The sequence below is a fragment of the Ursus americanus genome, chromosome 6, assembly GCF_024610735.1.
Source record: "Ursus americanus isolate L20-20 chromosome 6, mUrsAme1.1.p, whole genome shotgun sequence".
NCBI classification, from domain to species: Eukaryota; Metazoa; Chordata; class Mammalia; order Carnivora; family Ursidae; genus Ursus; species Ursus americanus.
Window position 1 is genome coordinate 618,927 of NC_142132.1, and position 15,004 is coordinate 633,930.

The following is a 15,004-nucleotide window of genomic DNA, read 5'->3' on the forward strand; positions in this document are numbered from 1 at the left end:
ACACTCAGAGCTGGCCTCCATCTGAGCCAGAGGTCCCTCTCCGACCTGTGGGCGGCAGAACATTCTTTGATCTTGGATCCAACAGGCAAAGTTTATAACCCAAAGGTGCCTGTTTGATAATAAATCATGTAATAAAAGCTTCTGCTGAAGCCTCTGGAGCATAGACACACCCTGCTGACAAGGTGAGGAGGCGGCCCAGGCACAAGCAGGTGGGGAGGGTCAGCAGTCCCTGGGAGGATGTCACCGTCCTCAGAGCCAGGACATGCACGCATGGCCTCTGGCTGCCGGTGACACCCAGGCCTGAAGCCCAGCAGTCATTCCGCTCCCCATCCTTAGAATGAGGGTCACAGGGAAGGCGGCGGGACTGCAGGTCAGCCTGGGCCAGTAGGGACAGATGTGGCCTGGCTACAGCCCCCATCTCTGCATGTGGCCGGCTCCGTACCTGCCTAGGGCCCTGAGTGCTGTGGGCAGACTGCTCAGCGCAGAGCTGGGCACGATGTGGGTGCCCCCAAGACAGCTGCCTTTGCAGATGGGATCTGTGCCATGAGGCCGCACCCCAGAGGCTGCTTCTGGGCTCTGGCCCCCAGACAGGGGGCACTCACACCCTCTGAGCTGACCTTTGTCTCAAGGCGGGCTCTTGGGGGCTCAGGGCTACCCCTGACTGTCTTGTAGAGCCCCAACCAGGCAGGCAGGACATGGGGTGACAGGGTGAGGGCCAAGGCTGCTCAGCCCTGAGCCCTGATCCAGCCCCTTCCTCACAGACCCGGTTGTGCCCATGTTGGCAGGGCTGGCAGGGTCTCCCCAGTAGCGTGAAGCCCCTACGGGTCCCTCATTCAGAGGTGGCTCAGTGGGCTTCTTGGAGGAGTCAGGGGGTCGGCAGGGTGCCCTTCAGCTAATTGGCGAGTGCCAGCGCTCTCCAGTGGTTGGCAGGGCTGGCCATGCCTAGAGGAGGGTGGAGCCCTCCAAGACGAGCTTTCTGGTGGTGGTGGGGGGGAGAGGGTGGGGGGGTTACCCCCACAGGGCAGGCACATGCAGCTGCAGCAGACTGCATGGTGAGCCGTGGCGGACGCTGTAGCAGCGCCCACCGCTGACAGTCAGGCTCTGTGGCTCGAACTGCCTAAGGGATGCCATTCAGACCTGTCGGGCTTCTAGAGGCCTTGGCTGATTGGGGTGAGCATGGCGTCCCTCTGCCAGGGGAAGCTAGATGGGCCCATGCAGCACCTCCCGCGTTCTCTGCAGGGGGTGGGCATGTTTCACACACACACACACCACACACACACATACATACACGACACACGTGTCCACACACGTGTACACACACACCCAGACAACACACATGTAAACACGCACATGACGCATGTGTACACATGCACATGACACATGTGTACACACATGCAGACAACCACATGCACACACGTGTACACACGCACACGACACACCCAGACAATGCACATGTGTATACACACGACACGTGCACACACATGCAGACAATGCACACGTGTACACATGCACATGACACACATGGTGTGCACATGCTCATGACACATGCGCACACGCAGATGATTCACACATGTACACACATGGCACACGTGTACACACGCAACAGACATCACACACATGCACACACGACACACATGCACACAATGCCCACATGACACACATGTACACATGCGCACGACATACGTGTCCCCACACAACACACACATGCACACACATAACACAGTGCAGACATCACACATGCGCACACAGGCTCATCCAGATGACACACATGTACACATGCACACGTCACACGTGTACACACGCACATACCGACCACACACATGCACACACGTGTGCACAAGCACATGTGCACGCACACATCCAGACAACGCACACATGTACACAAATGACACACATGCACGCACCACACACGTGTGCACATGCACGACATGTGCACACGCAGACTATGCACACACGACACGACACACATGTGCACACACACGTGTGCACACACGTGACACATATGTCCACATGCAACGCAGACAACACATGTACACATGACACACAGGCACATGCAGACATCACAGTGCACACAACACACATGCACACCCAGGACACACACGACACGTGTACACACACAGACAACACACACGTATACACATGCACACACATGCTCCAGGGAAGGAGGTGACACACCATGACACCAGAGACACTGGCTGTGGCTGACCTCCAGCCCACATCCTTCCAGAAGTGTGTCCGTGTGGCGTGAGCCTGCAGCACATCCGTGCTGGGGACCAGATGCTCTGAAAACATGGCATGCAACGGCAGTGGGGTTACCATGCTGTCCCAAGCGGACTCCGGAGGCTGAATCAATATCGAAACACACGAGGTTTAATATTTAACGTTAAATTTCTTTGGTTTGAATGATGAGGTACGCTTTGCTCTGCCCGGCCTGCTGGGGGCAGAAAGGACCATGATGGGCACCTGCCAGGGGGCCGGAGTGTCCGGGGCGGAGCAGCCTCTCTGAGCTCCCCGGCCCCGCCTGGGGCCCCGTGTGCAGAAGCGGAAGCCACGCGCCAAGGTGGGCCCGCCCCCATCGAGGACGAGAGACACACGTGGATGCCATTAACCAGCCTCACGAAGGGCAAACAGTGCAAAATACTGTATTTTGTCTGACGGTTCTGCATCTACATGTGTGCACAGCACAGCGTCGGCTCTCTGGTTCCTATCGGCTACGGAAGCAGGTGAACAGGCTGCACAGAGACAGAAACTGCCTGCTGGTCATCTGGTTGCCTGTCTGGTTGACCTGTGAGGACACACAGGGTTTGAGGGAGGCACGGGACAGTGTCAGGTTTACGAGAATCCCGGGAAGCAAGGCTCCTGGTGCTCAGATACTGAGCGTTGGCCCTGGGACACCCGACACCCTCCTCCCCTGAGGCGTGTGTTGGGAAGGGTCTGCTCCTGGTGAAGTCCCCCCCAACCCCAGATAGCGGAGCACACTGAGGAGTCTCACAGATGACATCTGTGTAGGGCAATGAAACTGGTGCTCGAATGCCTGGGAAACGCCGACTGTGTGTGTGCATGGTGTGTGGAGTGCGTGTAGGTGTGCGTGCACATGTGTGCGCACGTGTGGCACACGTGCTGTGCGTGGTGTGTGCGATGTGCATACACGTGTGCGAGCATGGAGACGTACACGTGATGCATGTGTGCACACGTGTGACACATGCCCATGGTGGTGTGTGCACGTGTTTCTGCATGTGTGCCACAGATCTGGGAGGAGGGGGGGAGGAATGGCTGCGCACAGTCTCACACGTGCTCCTCAGGATGTCTGGGCTCTGCCTCCATGGGGACCCATGGACCCTTGCCCGTGGGATGACCCTTGCTTCACACACAGCTTGCTTTAATGGACAACTGTCCTCTGAGTCAGGGCTTCATGCTCAGTTGTTCCTGGAAATGCCAGCCCCCCCTCTTCTCAGGGCTGGGAACATTAGAGCCCTCGGTGACCTTGTTGGGGCGGGGTACGGTCCCAACAGTGGCTGGCTTTGACAGTCGAGTCTGTTGAAGGGTATCTGGGCGTTTCTGAAGGCACAGGGCCCCTCGATGACCCCAGCCAGTGCCCTGGAGGACTGTCACGGGCTGCCCCCTCTTCTCATGTGCGCCCGGATTACGGTCACAAGCCCCAGCGTCCATGACACTCTCAGGCCTGTGCAGCCTGCCCCCAGGGCGGCTGCTGAGGGTGGAGGTGGTGATGTGGCCCCGGACTCAGACTCAGACTCGGGCTGGCAGAGGGGCCGGCAGTGACTGCCCAGGTCCAGAGCGCCCTCTACTGACCAGCAGCCTGCCTGTGCCTTGGAATAAAACTTTAATGAGACACACACTAGACACTAGAAAAAGTGGGTGGCACCCCCTGCTGTGGGCAGGCTGGCGGGGCAGACGGGACGCACCCCAGGGCTCCCCACAGCCCACGCTGGGTGCGGAGGGTGTTTTCCTCGTAGAACCCCTGCTGTTCCTGGGCTGCTGGGACTGGGTACTACGGGTCAGAAAGCCGGTGACTGGGACGTGGACGGCCCGTCTGACCTCAGGATTAGCGGAAGCAGATGTGGCCCGAAGCATCTTCCTGCTTGAGTCCTTCACAACGAAGGGTCAGTGGGGGTGCTAGCCACTTCTGAGAAGTGAACCCCCGCCGGCCTCACGTGGCAGGACCCTGCTCTGCTCCGAAGCTCGTCCATCAGGGCTGGGCGATGTGAGGCCCCGGCCCAGCTACACGGTGGTCTCGTTCTTCCATGGCCCTGTCCGGATGTTGCCCATGCCATTGGCACTGAAGGACAGGACTTCACACATGTCTCCCTTGAGCAGCCCATTCTGGCCGGGTCCACCGAAGGGCAGAGACTGTGTCCTCCGGAGCATCTCGAAGTGCACTGGGCCGTGGGCCGACTCCCTGCCTGGCCGCAGGGGGCAGCCGTAGAGCACCGGGCTGGTGTCGCTGCCCTCGGGCTGGCTGACCAAGGGGAACGGGTCGCCCTGGGCGCAGCAGGCCAGCGTGTGCGCCCCCACTGGGCCCTCAAGCGAGCTGGGGGGGCTGTCTGTGCGTGAGCTGTGGGGGCTGCCGTCCAGGCTGGACGGGATGTGGTAGGCATACTCCTGCTCGGCTGCGGCTGCCCGGTGCCGGCTGAAGTACGGAGGCTGAGTTCTGCCCTGGAGACACCTGTGCAGGTGCGGGTCGTGCCCAAAGGCATCCTCCTCGTGCACGTGGGCCGCGTCCTCCATCAGCTGCTCACAGTGCATCTTGGCGCAGCACGGCGTGGCTGGCGACAGGCAGCTGACGTGGCTCTGCGCAGCCTGCAGGTTGGTCATCTTGCAGTGGCCCGTGGGTGCGTGGCTGAAGCCCCGTGGCTGGCCCGGACACGGCGAGTCTTGCAGGCAGGCCATGTGCCCCAGCGCGTCCCCGTTGGTGTCGAGCGCGGGGCAGGCGGCGAGCTTCGTGGGGTGGGCGTCCCCGCGGGAGGGGCAGCAGGACCACCAGCAGTGCCACACGTCATCCCGCTTGGCACAGTGGTGGATGAGCACGAAGAGCCCCAGCGTCACACAGAAGGCGCCGTACAGGCAGCTGAAGACCATGTCCAGGAAGTGGCCCTGAGACACGGCCAGCGCCCCAAAGGTCCAGGTGGCTGTGAACAGGAAGAGCGTGAAGGCTGCGGCCCGCAGCTGGGCCTTGAGCGAGTGCTCATTCTGTAGCAGTGAGCCGGCCAGGGCGTCGCAGGCGGGCAGTGAGCCCGGCCGGGCCTCGGGGTGGGGGCCGGCCTCGGGCCCCGACGGCCGCTGCTGCGCCTCTGTCCGCGCCCTCAGCTCGTACCTGCGCTCCGGGTGGCGCCTCAGCTGGACGTAGGTGCCGAGGAAGTACACGCACGTGACCAGGGCGATGAAGGCCGCCGGCCCGTAGAATGCGCCCAGGCTGGGCTCCCAGGCCATCCAGCAGCTGTGGGAGGAGAAGGGTCCGTGAGGGGTCGCCCTGGGGCCGAGCGCCTGGCCGTCCTGGGGTCACGGAGGACTTTCTCGATAGGGTGTGAGTTTAACCGTGGTGAGGAGACAGACACGGACACGCCTGCGCTGTTAGGGCCGGGACAGTGCGGGTGGGAGTCTGGGCTGCGGGGGGGCCAGCTGCCCACCTCTCTGCCTTTTGTCCTCACCTCAGTCCCCAGAGCTGGAGCCCCCGAGGGAGCAAAGCCGGTGTGTCCTGCAGGCTCGGCCTTTTGGGGGCAACCGAGAAGAAGGAGCTGGGATGGGGGGGGTGGGAGGGTGCTGGCGTGGGGGGCACGACCGGAGGGGCCAGAGCACTGGGCACCGGGTGTGGCCTGTGCATATCTGAGCTGGTCCCGGGTGTAGCCCGCCCACCTCAAGAGAAGCAGCCCACTGCACCCAGGGAGGGGAGCCTGAGAAGGGGTCTGCTGGGGGAGGGGAGGACACGTGGGGAGTGGAGGGCAGCCCCCTGGACTGTCCCCACAGCGAGGTGGCCTGGGCACGGGGAGGGGCTGGGAAGAAGCCTCCACCCACTTGGAGCCCAGGACTCACTAGGGCACATCCTCATTCTCCGTCCCGTAATTCCTGATGTTCGTGGCAGCTGTGACCCCGCAGATGATGAAGGGAACCCCTCCGCTGATGAGGTAAAACCTGTGAGGGCAGAAGGCCTGCTCGGTGCCTGAGAAGCCGCCCTGGGCCCCCCAGGACAGCCTCCAGCAGCTTGGGCAAAGGGGGCACGCTGTGTCCTAACACCACCAACCCCCCAGAGGGGCCCCTGCCAGAGCCGGGCCTCCCCCTCCCCCACCTCACGCCCTCTACTCCCCTCCCCTCCCCCATCTCCCTCCTCTCCCTACCCATCCCTCTCCCTTATCCCTCCCTACACTCCCCCATCTCTCTCCCCTCCTCCTCCCCCCATTCCGGTCCCCTCCCGTCTCCTCCCCCCACCCTCCCCTCCTCTCCTGTCCCTCAACCCATCCCCTTCCTTCCCCATCTCCCTCTTCTCCCCACCCATCCCCTCCCTTTCCCCTCTCCACCCTCCCCTATCTCCCTCCCCTCACCATCTCCTTTCCCTCCTCCTCCCCTCCTCCATCTCCTCCCCCACCCTCCCCTCCTTTCCTGTCCCCCAACCCCTCCCTCCCTCCCCCCCTCACACCTTTGTGCACTGCCTGGCAGCCTGGCTTCTCAGCTACTTAGGACGCATCTGGCCTCTGACCCCAACCCCCCCAGGACAGCGACCAGTCTGGATGGGAGTTGGCCCCCACTCCGGGCATGGCCTGACCTTCTTGCCAGCAGGGTCTCAGCCAGCAGCTCCATCTGAGGGCGTTCTAGTGTCTAGTGTCCGACCCACTGAGGCTGGATCTCGAGAATGTGAGGAACCGCCAAGCACACAGGCCAAGACACCTGGCCATGGAGCATGCTGGTCAGAGCACGTGAGGGTCATGGTGGCCGAGGCGCCAGCTTGCGGATGATCACAAGGACGGGCTGCCACCCTCCCGGATGCCACACACACCCCAGTGGGCTGATGGCTCTTTGTCCCCGACGAGGGGAACGCCATGGATCCCAGGTCCACGGGCAGGAACAGGGTGACCCTGGGGACTCTGTGCCTCCCAGGATTCTATATGCAGAGAACATGTCCTTCAGAACAGGACAAATACAGACATTTTCTGACAAAAATAAAACAGCGAATTTGTCACCAGTGGACCTTCAAGAAATGCTCAGTTTCATCCTTCAAGCTGAAGGGCTATTGCACCAGATAGAAACCCCGAAGAATGGAGAGCACCGGAAATGCTAACTGGTAGGGCAAACATAGAACACTTTGTTTTCTCTTAATTACAAAATATATGTGCATATATATGATTGCTTGAAGAAAGAATTCTAACGCTGCCTAATGGAGTTATTAACACACGTTGACTGACAGATGCCGTGTCTTTGGCAACAAGACGGTGGGGGGATGGCCCCACAGGTGAGGCTTCTGTGCACACTTTACACGAACTAGTGTGACTTTCACACCAAAGATATGGGGAAGAGTCTGTGGACTTCGATCCCTAAGGCAACATGAAAAATTAATAGGCAAAGGGCTAATAGATACATTAAAATGAAATGCAGGAAAATATTAAAGTAATACAGAAGAAAAAAATAGGACAGGAAAGGAGGAGCAGAAGGAAAAGAAAAAGTAAAACCAGAAAACAGGTGGACAGGTGGTTGAAACAGACCTAAGTCCATCTGAGGTCTTGGACCTGAGGCCCTGGTGTGGGCAGAGGGGGGTGGAGCAGGTGGGCAGCTGCCTGTCTTCGCAGGAGACGCAGAGAGGCTGTGGTGGCCACACTGACATCGGGGACGGACTTCTGGAGAAGGAGATATGAGGCCATCTTATGTCAGTGTCAGCACAGCCCACAGGAGGACATGGCGACCACGCGTGCGTGGGACCAGAGACTCAAACCACGTGAAGCAAAGGAGGACAGACTCACAGGGAGGAGCAGACAAAGCCAAAATCACAGGTGGCGATCCAGACGCCCTCTCTTGGCGGTTTTCAGGACAACCAGGCAGAGATCAGTAAAGAAACAAGATTGGAGCAACAATTCGACTCACTTTGCCCCAGTGCTCTTCCTGGAGCATCACGCCAAGTGTGGTCCGCTCGCCGGCGGACGACGTGTGGCCGTGGAATGAGCCTGGGTCGTCTTACCGGGGTTGTCATCACGGAGTCTATGGTCTGACCTCCATGGAGTCCAGTTAATCAGTAACAGCAAGGTAACTAGAAAAACCACCAATACTTGGAAGTGAAACGACACACTTCTAAATAATTCATGGGTCGAAGAAGTCATAAGGGAATTTAGAAAATATTTTAAACAAAACGAGAAAGGAAAACAACATATTTCTGGGATGCAGCCACAGCAGGGCTCGGAGGGGCGTTCACCACAGAGAATGTTTCTGTGGGAAGAGCAGGGATGTTCGTGGCCCGACGTTCGTGGCCCGCGCTCCACACACTAAGGCAGAAGAGAGCCAAGCAAACGCAGAGCCCCCACACGGAAGGAGAGGACGAGCAGGAGAGCAGACCGCGAGCCGCGCTGAAACCCCTCCAGCCCAGAGTGGATTTCCGCAGCAAGCGGACAGCACCGCGCTCCCACCTCGCGGACGGATGACCCGTCTCCCGCAGGGCGAGGATGAGCTTTGCAAACAGCCCTTGCGAACACCTCCGCGGCTTAGAAGAAATGGATAAATTCCCTGAGAAGAATATGAATTAGCAAAATCAAAACAAGAATTAGGAAATCTGAATACTCTCTATCTGGTAAAAAGGTTGATTCCTATATCCACAACATCTAACAGAGAAACTTCCAGGCCCCTTGAGTGTCACTGGGGAATCTGGTCACACGTCTAGGGAAGAGATGGCACCAATCCATCTTCTATGGGCTTTTCCAGAAAATGAAGATGGGGCACCTCCTGACCCCGTTTGCGAGGCAGCGGAAGCTGGTCCAAAACCCAGCAGAGGCGTGTGAACGCCGGTGGGCACAGACCCCCACTCCTCTAGCAGCAGATCAGCAAACGGAATCGAGGACTTTACCAGCAGGAGAAAACATCACGACAGGTAAGATTTATCGCGGAAATGCAAAGTGTGTTACTCATAAAATCAGAGTAGATCATCATGGAGACGCACTAAGGACACAGACACCATGTGACTGTGTCACAGACGCAGTAAAAACACCTGACGGAATTTAACACACATTCGTCATAAAAAATCTCAGCAAACTAGGCACCGATGGACTGTCCTCCATCTGCTGAGCGGCATCGACGGCAAGGGCTTGCAGGGCCGTCCCCGGGCGCTGGGGCTCCAGGTCCACAGCCGGTGTAAGAAGGACCGTGGTTTGTGGGGCAGGGGGAGGGGCAGGGGGACGGTGAGCCTGGCCCGGCGGCCTGAACCAGGGTACTTGTTCCCGCTGATGTGTCCTTTGGGGTCCAGCCTAGTACGCAAAGTGGGGCGGTGAGCCAAGCCAGACAAAACCATAGGGAAAACGTCCCCGATTGCTTTTAATGGTTGGAGGAAAACGCCACAGGTGAGTGTGTGCTTGGGGACCCGGCCTGGCACGGTCCTGGTCCACGGCCATCTGTAGCTCTGCTCCCGGTGCTGACCAGGCTCGAAAGCCTCTCAGGACCTGCAGAAAGCCACTCCCCCTCCCCAGCCATGCCTCCACCCTCCAGGGAGACAAGGGCTCTGGGGCTCCCATCACGAGGTCCACTTTAATGCAGGAGGGGGCACAGCAGCAGGGGGCGCGGGAAGGCGCTGTGACGAGAAGGCGCTGTGACGGAAAGGAGCTGTGACGGGAAGGGCGCTGTGACGGGAAGGGCACTGTGACGGGAAGGCGCTATGACGGGAAGGCGCTATGACGGGAAGGCGCTGTGACGGGAAGGGCACTGTGACGGGAAGGCGCTATGACGGGAAGGGCAGTGTGACGGGAAAGGCGCTGTGACAGGAGTGGCGCTGTGACGGGAAGGGCGCTATGACGGGAAGGCGCTGTGACGGGAGCGGCGCTGTGACGGGAAGGCGCTGTGACGGGAAGGCGCTGTGACGGGAGCGGCGTGAGGCTCGCTCTGCTCCAGCGGGCACAGCAGCAGGAGCCTGAGCTGGTCCCTCTGGTGCCCCGGGGAAGACAAAGGGGCGACTTTGCTAAGCTGGGGACAGCTTTCCCTGGAGACCCCCTGTGGGTGCCCCCAGGCGACACAGCCCCCTCGACTCCTGGCCAGTCCCAGTGGCTGTGCACCATTCCCAGGGGACCGGACAGGTCTTCCAGCGAGTGGAGGCCCAGAGGCAGCCAGGAGCCTAGCCCTGCCCGGCTCATGGGGACCGCGCCCTCCAAGCCCTCCCGGCCTCGTATCCTGCAGGGTGAGGTGGTTACAGCCCCTCCACTGCCTCTGGCCGGCCTCTCAAGCCACTGGGTGCCTCTTCCTTGGCCGGGGGCTCCCCCTGCCTCTGCCTGAGCTGTGTCAACCCCAAGTTGCCAAGCTCCCTGGACCAAGCTCGGCTCGTGTGGCACAGGCTCTGTCGGCAGAGGGCGCTGCAGGCCACGGCGGGTGCCCCCACCTGGACCGGCTGTTCTTGCTGGGGCTGCTGGGCATTCAGCACGGTGGACATGCGGGACACTTGCGGGCCTGCCCGTCCCCGCTGTGGACCACTCTGCACCAGCTTCAGCACGCCCAGTGGCTGGGGACACTTTTGGCCCCATCACCGGTCAACTCCAGCCACACCCTCTCCCTTGGGGGCTCCTGTTCCCTCCTGGGCATCCTGTCCTGCCGTTGTCACTGACCTGCCGTCTCTCATGACATTGAAATCCTGCCCGCTGGGTCAGCAGCCCTGCACAGCCCCAGAAGACACTGGCCATGGACCACTCACGTCTCTGCGTTCCCGGGTCACCACACAGACCGTCCAGGGCAGGTCTGCTAGATGTCTGGGAGCTCACCTGGCTGCCAGGGTCAGACCAGCCTCTTCCTCTAGGGGAGCGTTTCTAGAAAGAAGGGTGAACCAGGACCCCGAGGAAACCCTAGCTGCTGCCCCGTGAGGCCACACCAGACCCTAAGACACACACAGGGCAGGGCCGCAGGCACCTGGGGAGGGGGGTGAGGTGGGGGACTGGCCTGGGCTCCTCGAGGAGCAGGGGGACAGCGGCACGGGGCAGGGGGGGAGATCCCAGCAATGGCCCGAGTGCGGAGCAAAGTGACATTCGGGGTCGGGTGGTCCGATGAGTAAGTGGGGTGGGTACGGGATATGCAAGTTCAGGAACGTGAAGTCCGTCCCTACCGCGGGCTGATGACGGCCCTCAGAACACGGGTGTGCTGACCCCATGCTGCGGAGGGACCCTGCAGACGTGACCAAGCGGTGGGTGCAGGCACGGGGGATGGTCCGGAGCGCCTGGGTGGCCTGATGTGGTCCAGGGGTCCTTGTAAGGGGGGCAGAGGTCAGACGGGAGGGAGGTCAGAGGGAGGCTGGCGAGGAGCATAGGTGTCTCCACAAGAGGCAAGAAGCCCTCTCTCCCCTGGAGCCTCAGGTGAGCCAGCCTGGCCACACCTGGATGTAGCCCAGGAGACCAAATTGGGGTTTCTGCCCGCAAGACCGTGAGAAAATAAATGTGCTGTTTTAAGTCGTTTGTCACATCAGAAGCAGAAAAGGAATATGGTCCCAAGCCACACCCGCTCCCACGTCCCCAGGGCACCCTGTGGGTTGGAGCTGGATGCGGAGGTGGGTGGGGGAGGGTCACCCTTGAGGAAGTGCGCACGCGCCTCTAGAGGCCTGAGTAGGAAAAGCTATTTGTAACCCACGTAGCCTCTCGTGCTCAGCGTGGCTGCCAGTCCACCTGCGTGGCCTGTCTCTGGGGCATCTTCACTGCACACCCCTCCGTGCCTTTCCTCGCGGCTCCTAGTGCATTTCCTCCCTGGACTTGCAACAAGTCTTCATGGAGGAGGCTGCCGGTCAAGTGCGTCGTCAGGCTGGTCAGCGACCGCTGTCCCGCTCGGACCGTCCACCAGGGGCCCGGGATTCAGCTGAGTCCAGATTTGGGGCCCGGCTTCCGCAGACTCGGAGCCCTTGGCTGCTTCTCTCTCCTCTGGAGGCTGTCCCCTTGTCTGCTGCTGACCACCCAGGTGGACGCTGCCCACGGCCATGTTCACCCATGCCCGGGAGGCAAGGCGGTGAGAGGGGCACTCGGGAACGCGATGCACTGCCCGCAGGCTGGTGCGGCCTCACTCAGGCGATAGAAGGAGGCCCAGGAGCCCTTCTAGGGACTGACCACTCGGGCCTTCTGGACCTCGATTAAGCCACCCCCTCCCCCAAAAGGCACCTCCTCTTTTGAAAAGTCCACCAGGACTACTTGGCCCTGGTGCTGTCCCGCCGGTGCCCCTACTCATGGAGGAGAGAACCCACGACGTGCTGGGACCGTTTGTCACCAGGGAGCCGTCCGGGCCAGGTGTGGACACGAGGCGACCAGCCCACTCGAGCTGGAGGAGCATGAATATCTGTGTGCAGTTGTGGGGGACTGTAGGCACCTGCCGCAGGCACCGCCCCCACACAGGATCCGTCCAACAGACGCTCATCTCCGGGTCCAGTTAGCATCCTTCATACTGGCCGGGACTTCCGAATTCCAAGAAATCAGACTGACGGTTTCAGCTGAGACCGAACAGGCCCTGCCGCTCTTGTCTGAGTGTGCTGCTGGCCAAGCGTCCAGGGCCTCAGAGACACCAGCACGCCGATTCGCAGTAGCCACGCGGGTTTGGAGAAAAGCTGTTTGCAAGACCTTGGGGGTCACGCAGAGAAGGAGAGCCATGCCTGTGCTGAGCACCGCGCACGGAAATGTGCCCCGACCTTTAACACGGAACCGGCTGCCCCGTGATGACGAACGAGGATGTGCTGACACATTGCAGGTGTGCACTCTGGCAGGTGCCAGCCTGTGGGGCTGCATGACCCCTTCTGCCTGAAAAGAGCTCCAAAGTCCTGAAGCCAGGTCTGGGGACCGGACCTCTGCCCCCAGGGGTGGCCTCGTGAAGTCACGGGAGGGCATGGGCATCAGCCTGGGTGGGCCGTGCTCAGTTCACTGATGGCCCTGGAGTCCCCCCCAATGCAGGGCAGCCTCCCACCGGGTGCTACACGGGCTCCTGGGGGTTCCTGTGGCCGCGTTGGGGGCCTGTACGAAGACGCTGAGAGCAGGTGCCAAGTCCTGCTTCCCAGGATGTGCACTGCCATCCCAGAGGGGCTCCTGTGGAGGGAGCCTCGGGGAACCATCCCTCCACTGGGCAGGGCCGTCCAGTTTGGCAGCAGCTGCACATTGGTGAGTGGATGGGCAAGTGCCCTTCACCACAGAGCTCACGCATCCAGAACGTGAGTGCCTGGGTCTTAGGGCAGCTCCATGTTTCAAGAAGCAGCACTATCAGACCTTAAATAATAGGGAACGACTTGGGAGCATGTTGTCAGGAAGGCCAGGAGGGGTGGTTGCAAAATGAGGATGTAATCATATGCAGCGAACTTGGGGCCCGGCCCTGAGCAACCAGAGATGCACAGCAGGGAGGTCTATTTGCTTGTGAGGCAGCGTCCCTCGGGAGCTGCTCTGGTCTCAGTGTGTGTCCCCAGATTCATACCGGGAAGCCCCACCCCAAGGGGAAGGTGTGTGAGGCCGTGCACTATAAGCATGGAGCCCTTGGGACCAGGGTCAGTGCTCTTATGAAAGAGGCCCTGGAGAGCCCCTGCCCCTTCTGCCCTTGAGGACATGGCAAGAGGTCTGCTCCCAGCCAAACTGAGCTTGCTGACTCCTGACCTCAGGCGTCCAGCCTCCAGACTGGGAGACACACTTCTGCTGGTCGTAAGCCCCCAGCCAGCAGCATTTTGTTAAAAAGGTAAACCGCACGGATGGAGACCCTAGTGGAGGGAGTGGAAGCCTGGGGAAGGTGTGTCTACTAAGAGACCTTGCTGCAGGGGGCCGAACAGCATGGTTGGGGGGCTCCATGGCTACCACCCAGCCAGCCAGCATGGCACTCTGCCTGGGACGTGCACTGTTCTCCCAGCCACACGTCCAAGTGCTCAGGGCTGGAGCTGTGCCGGCAGAGCCGCTGTGCTGGAAGTCTCCGCGGTGTGCTGGGGGCCGTGGTCCTTAAATTGCCTGTAGTGTTGCCCATGGAGGTGGGACAGGAAGAGAAGACGTGCGAGTAGCCATTAAAGTGAACCGAGGACACACCAGATGGGCGGCGTGGCTTTGGTCTGGAGTCCACAGCACCACGAGACCTCTCGGAGGCAGGGCCAGCCACGAGTCCTGTTCTGTGGACGAGGTGGGTGCAGTCTGCAAAAGCAGCCTTGTTCTTTCTCCTCCAGTGTTTCTGAGCCAACCTGCCCCTCAGCTTGTCTTTCTTCTCTCAGCCACGTGGTTGGAAGCGAGCAGGGAGGTGGCCGGCTTGTCTTAGAGGATGCTGGCTGCACCCGGCGGCCTGGCCTCTCTCTGGAGGGTGCGTCCTGGGGCTGCTCTGGGCTGCCGTTGGGGACCTAGTTTTCTGTGTTTCCTATGCACCTGACGGGTAAGTCGCTCTTTGTGCTGGGCCGGGTCTTAGGAACGTCCACCTTCCTCTGGGGTCTGCAGGGTCATAGATGGGGCGGCCAAGTGGGTGGTCCCCAGAGAAAACCCTGACCGACTTGCAAGCCGGCTTCCAGGGCAGAAACCCTGTGTGTGTTCTGCTACCAGAGGAAGGACCGGGTTCTGTGTGGACCCCCCGCCTGGAGTTCACCTTTGCTGCTTCGATACTGTCCTCCCAGTCCTGAGTAGGAGCCACACCCAAAGTGGCTGAAACCCTGACCCCGGACCTGGGCCTTGCCAGTGCCTGCCTGCCTGACCGGCTTTCTGACCGCCCGGTGAAATTGCTAGGGCTGACGGCGGACCCCAGCCGGGCTCCCAAGAGGGCATCTGCTCCACCTGCAGGGGTGAGCACCCCTGGTTGTGCCCGCGTGGCACACAGCTACCCTCTCTCTGTGAGCAAAGCGAACGTC

General features: G+C 60.6%; 1 protein-coding gene across 1 annotated transcript in view; it reads right to left on the minus strand.

Annotated features, from left to right (window-relative positions):
• Positions 1-2,626: 2,626 nt before the first annotated feature.
• The window catches only part of ADGRA1 (adhesion G protein-coupled receptor A1), a 30,545-nt gene continuing 18,167 nt past the window's right edge, over positions 2,627-15,004 (minus strand). The window contains exons 5-6 of the mRNA XM_045809380.2: positions 6,049-6,147; positions 2,627-5,455 (exon numbers count right to left, since the gene is read on the minus strand). Of these exons, the coding sequence (XP_045665336.1) occupies positions 4,240-5,455; positions 6,049-6,147 (1,315 nt within the window). The 3' untranslated portion in view covers positions 2,627-4,239. The remainder of the gene's footprint in view (positions 5,456-6,048; positions 6,148-15,004) is intronic.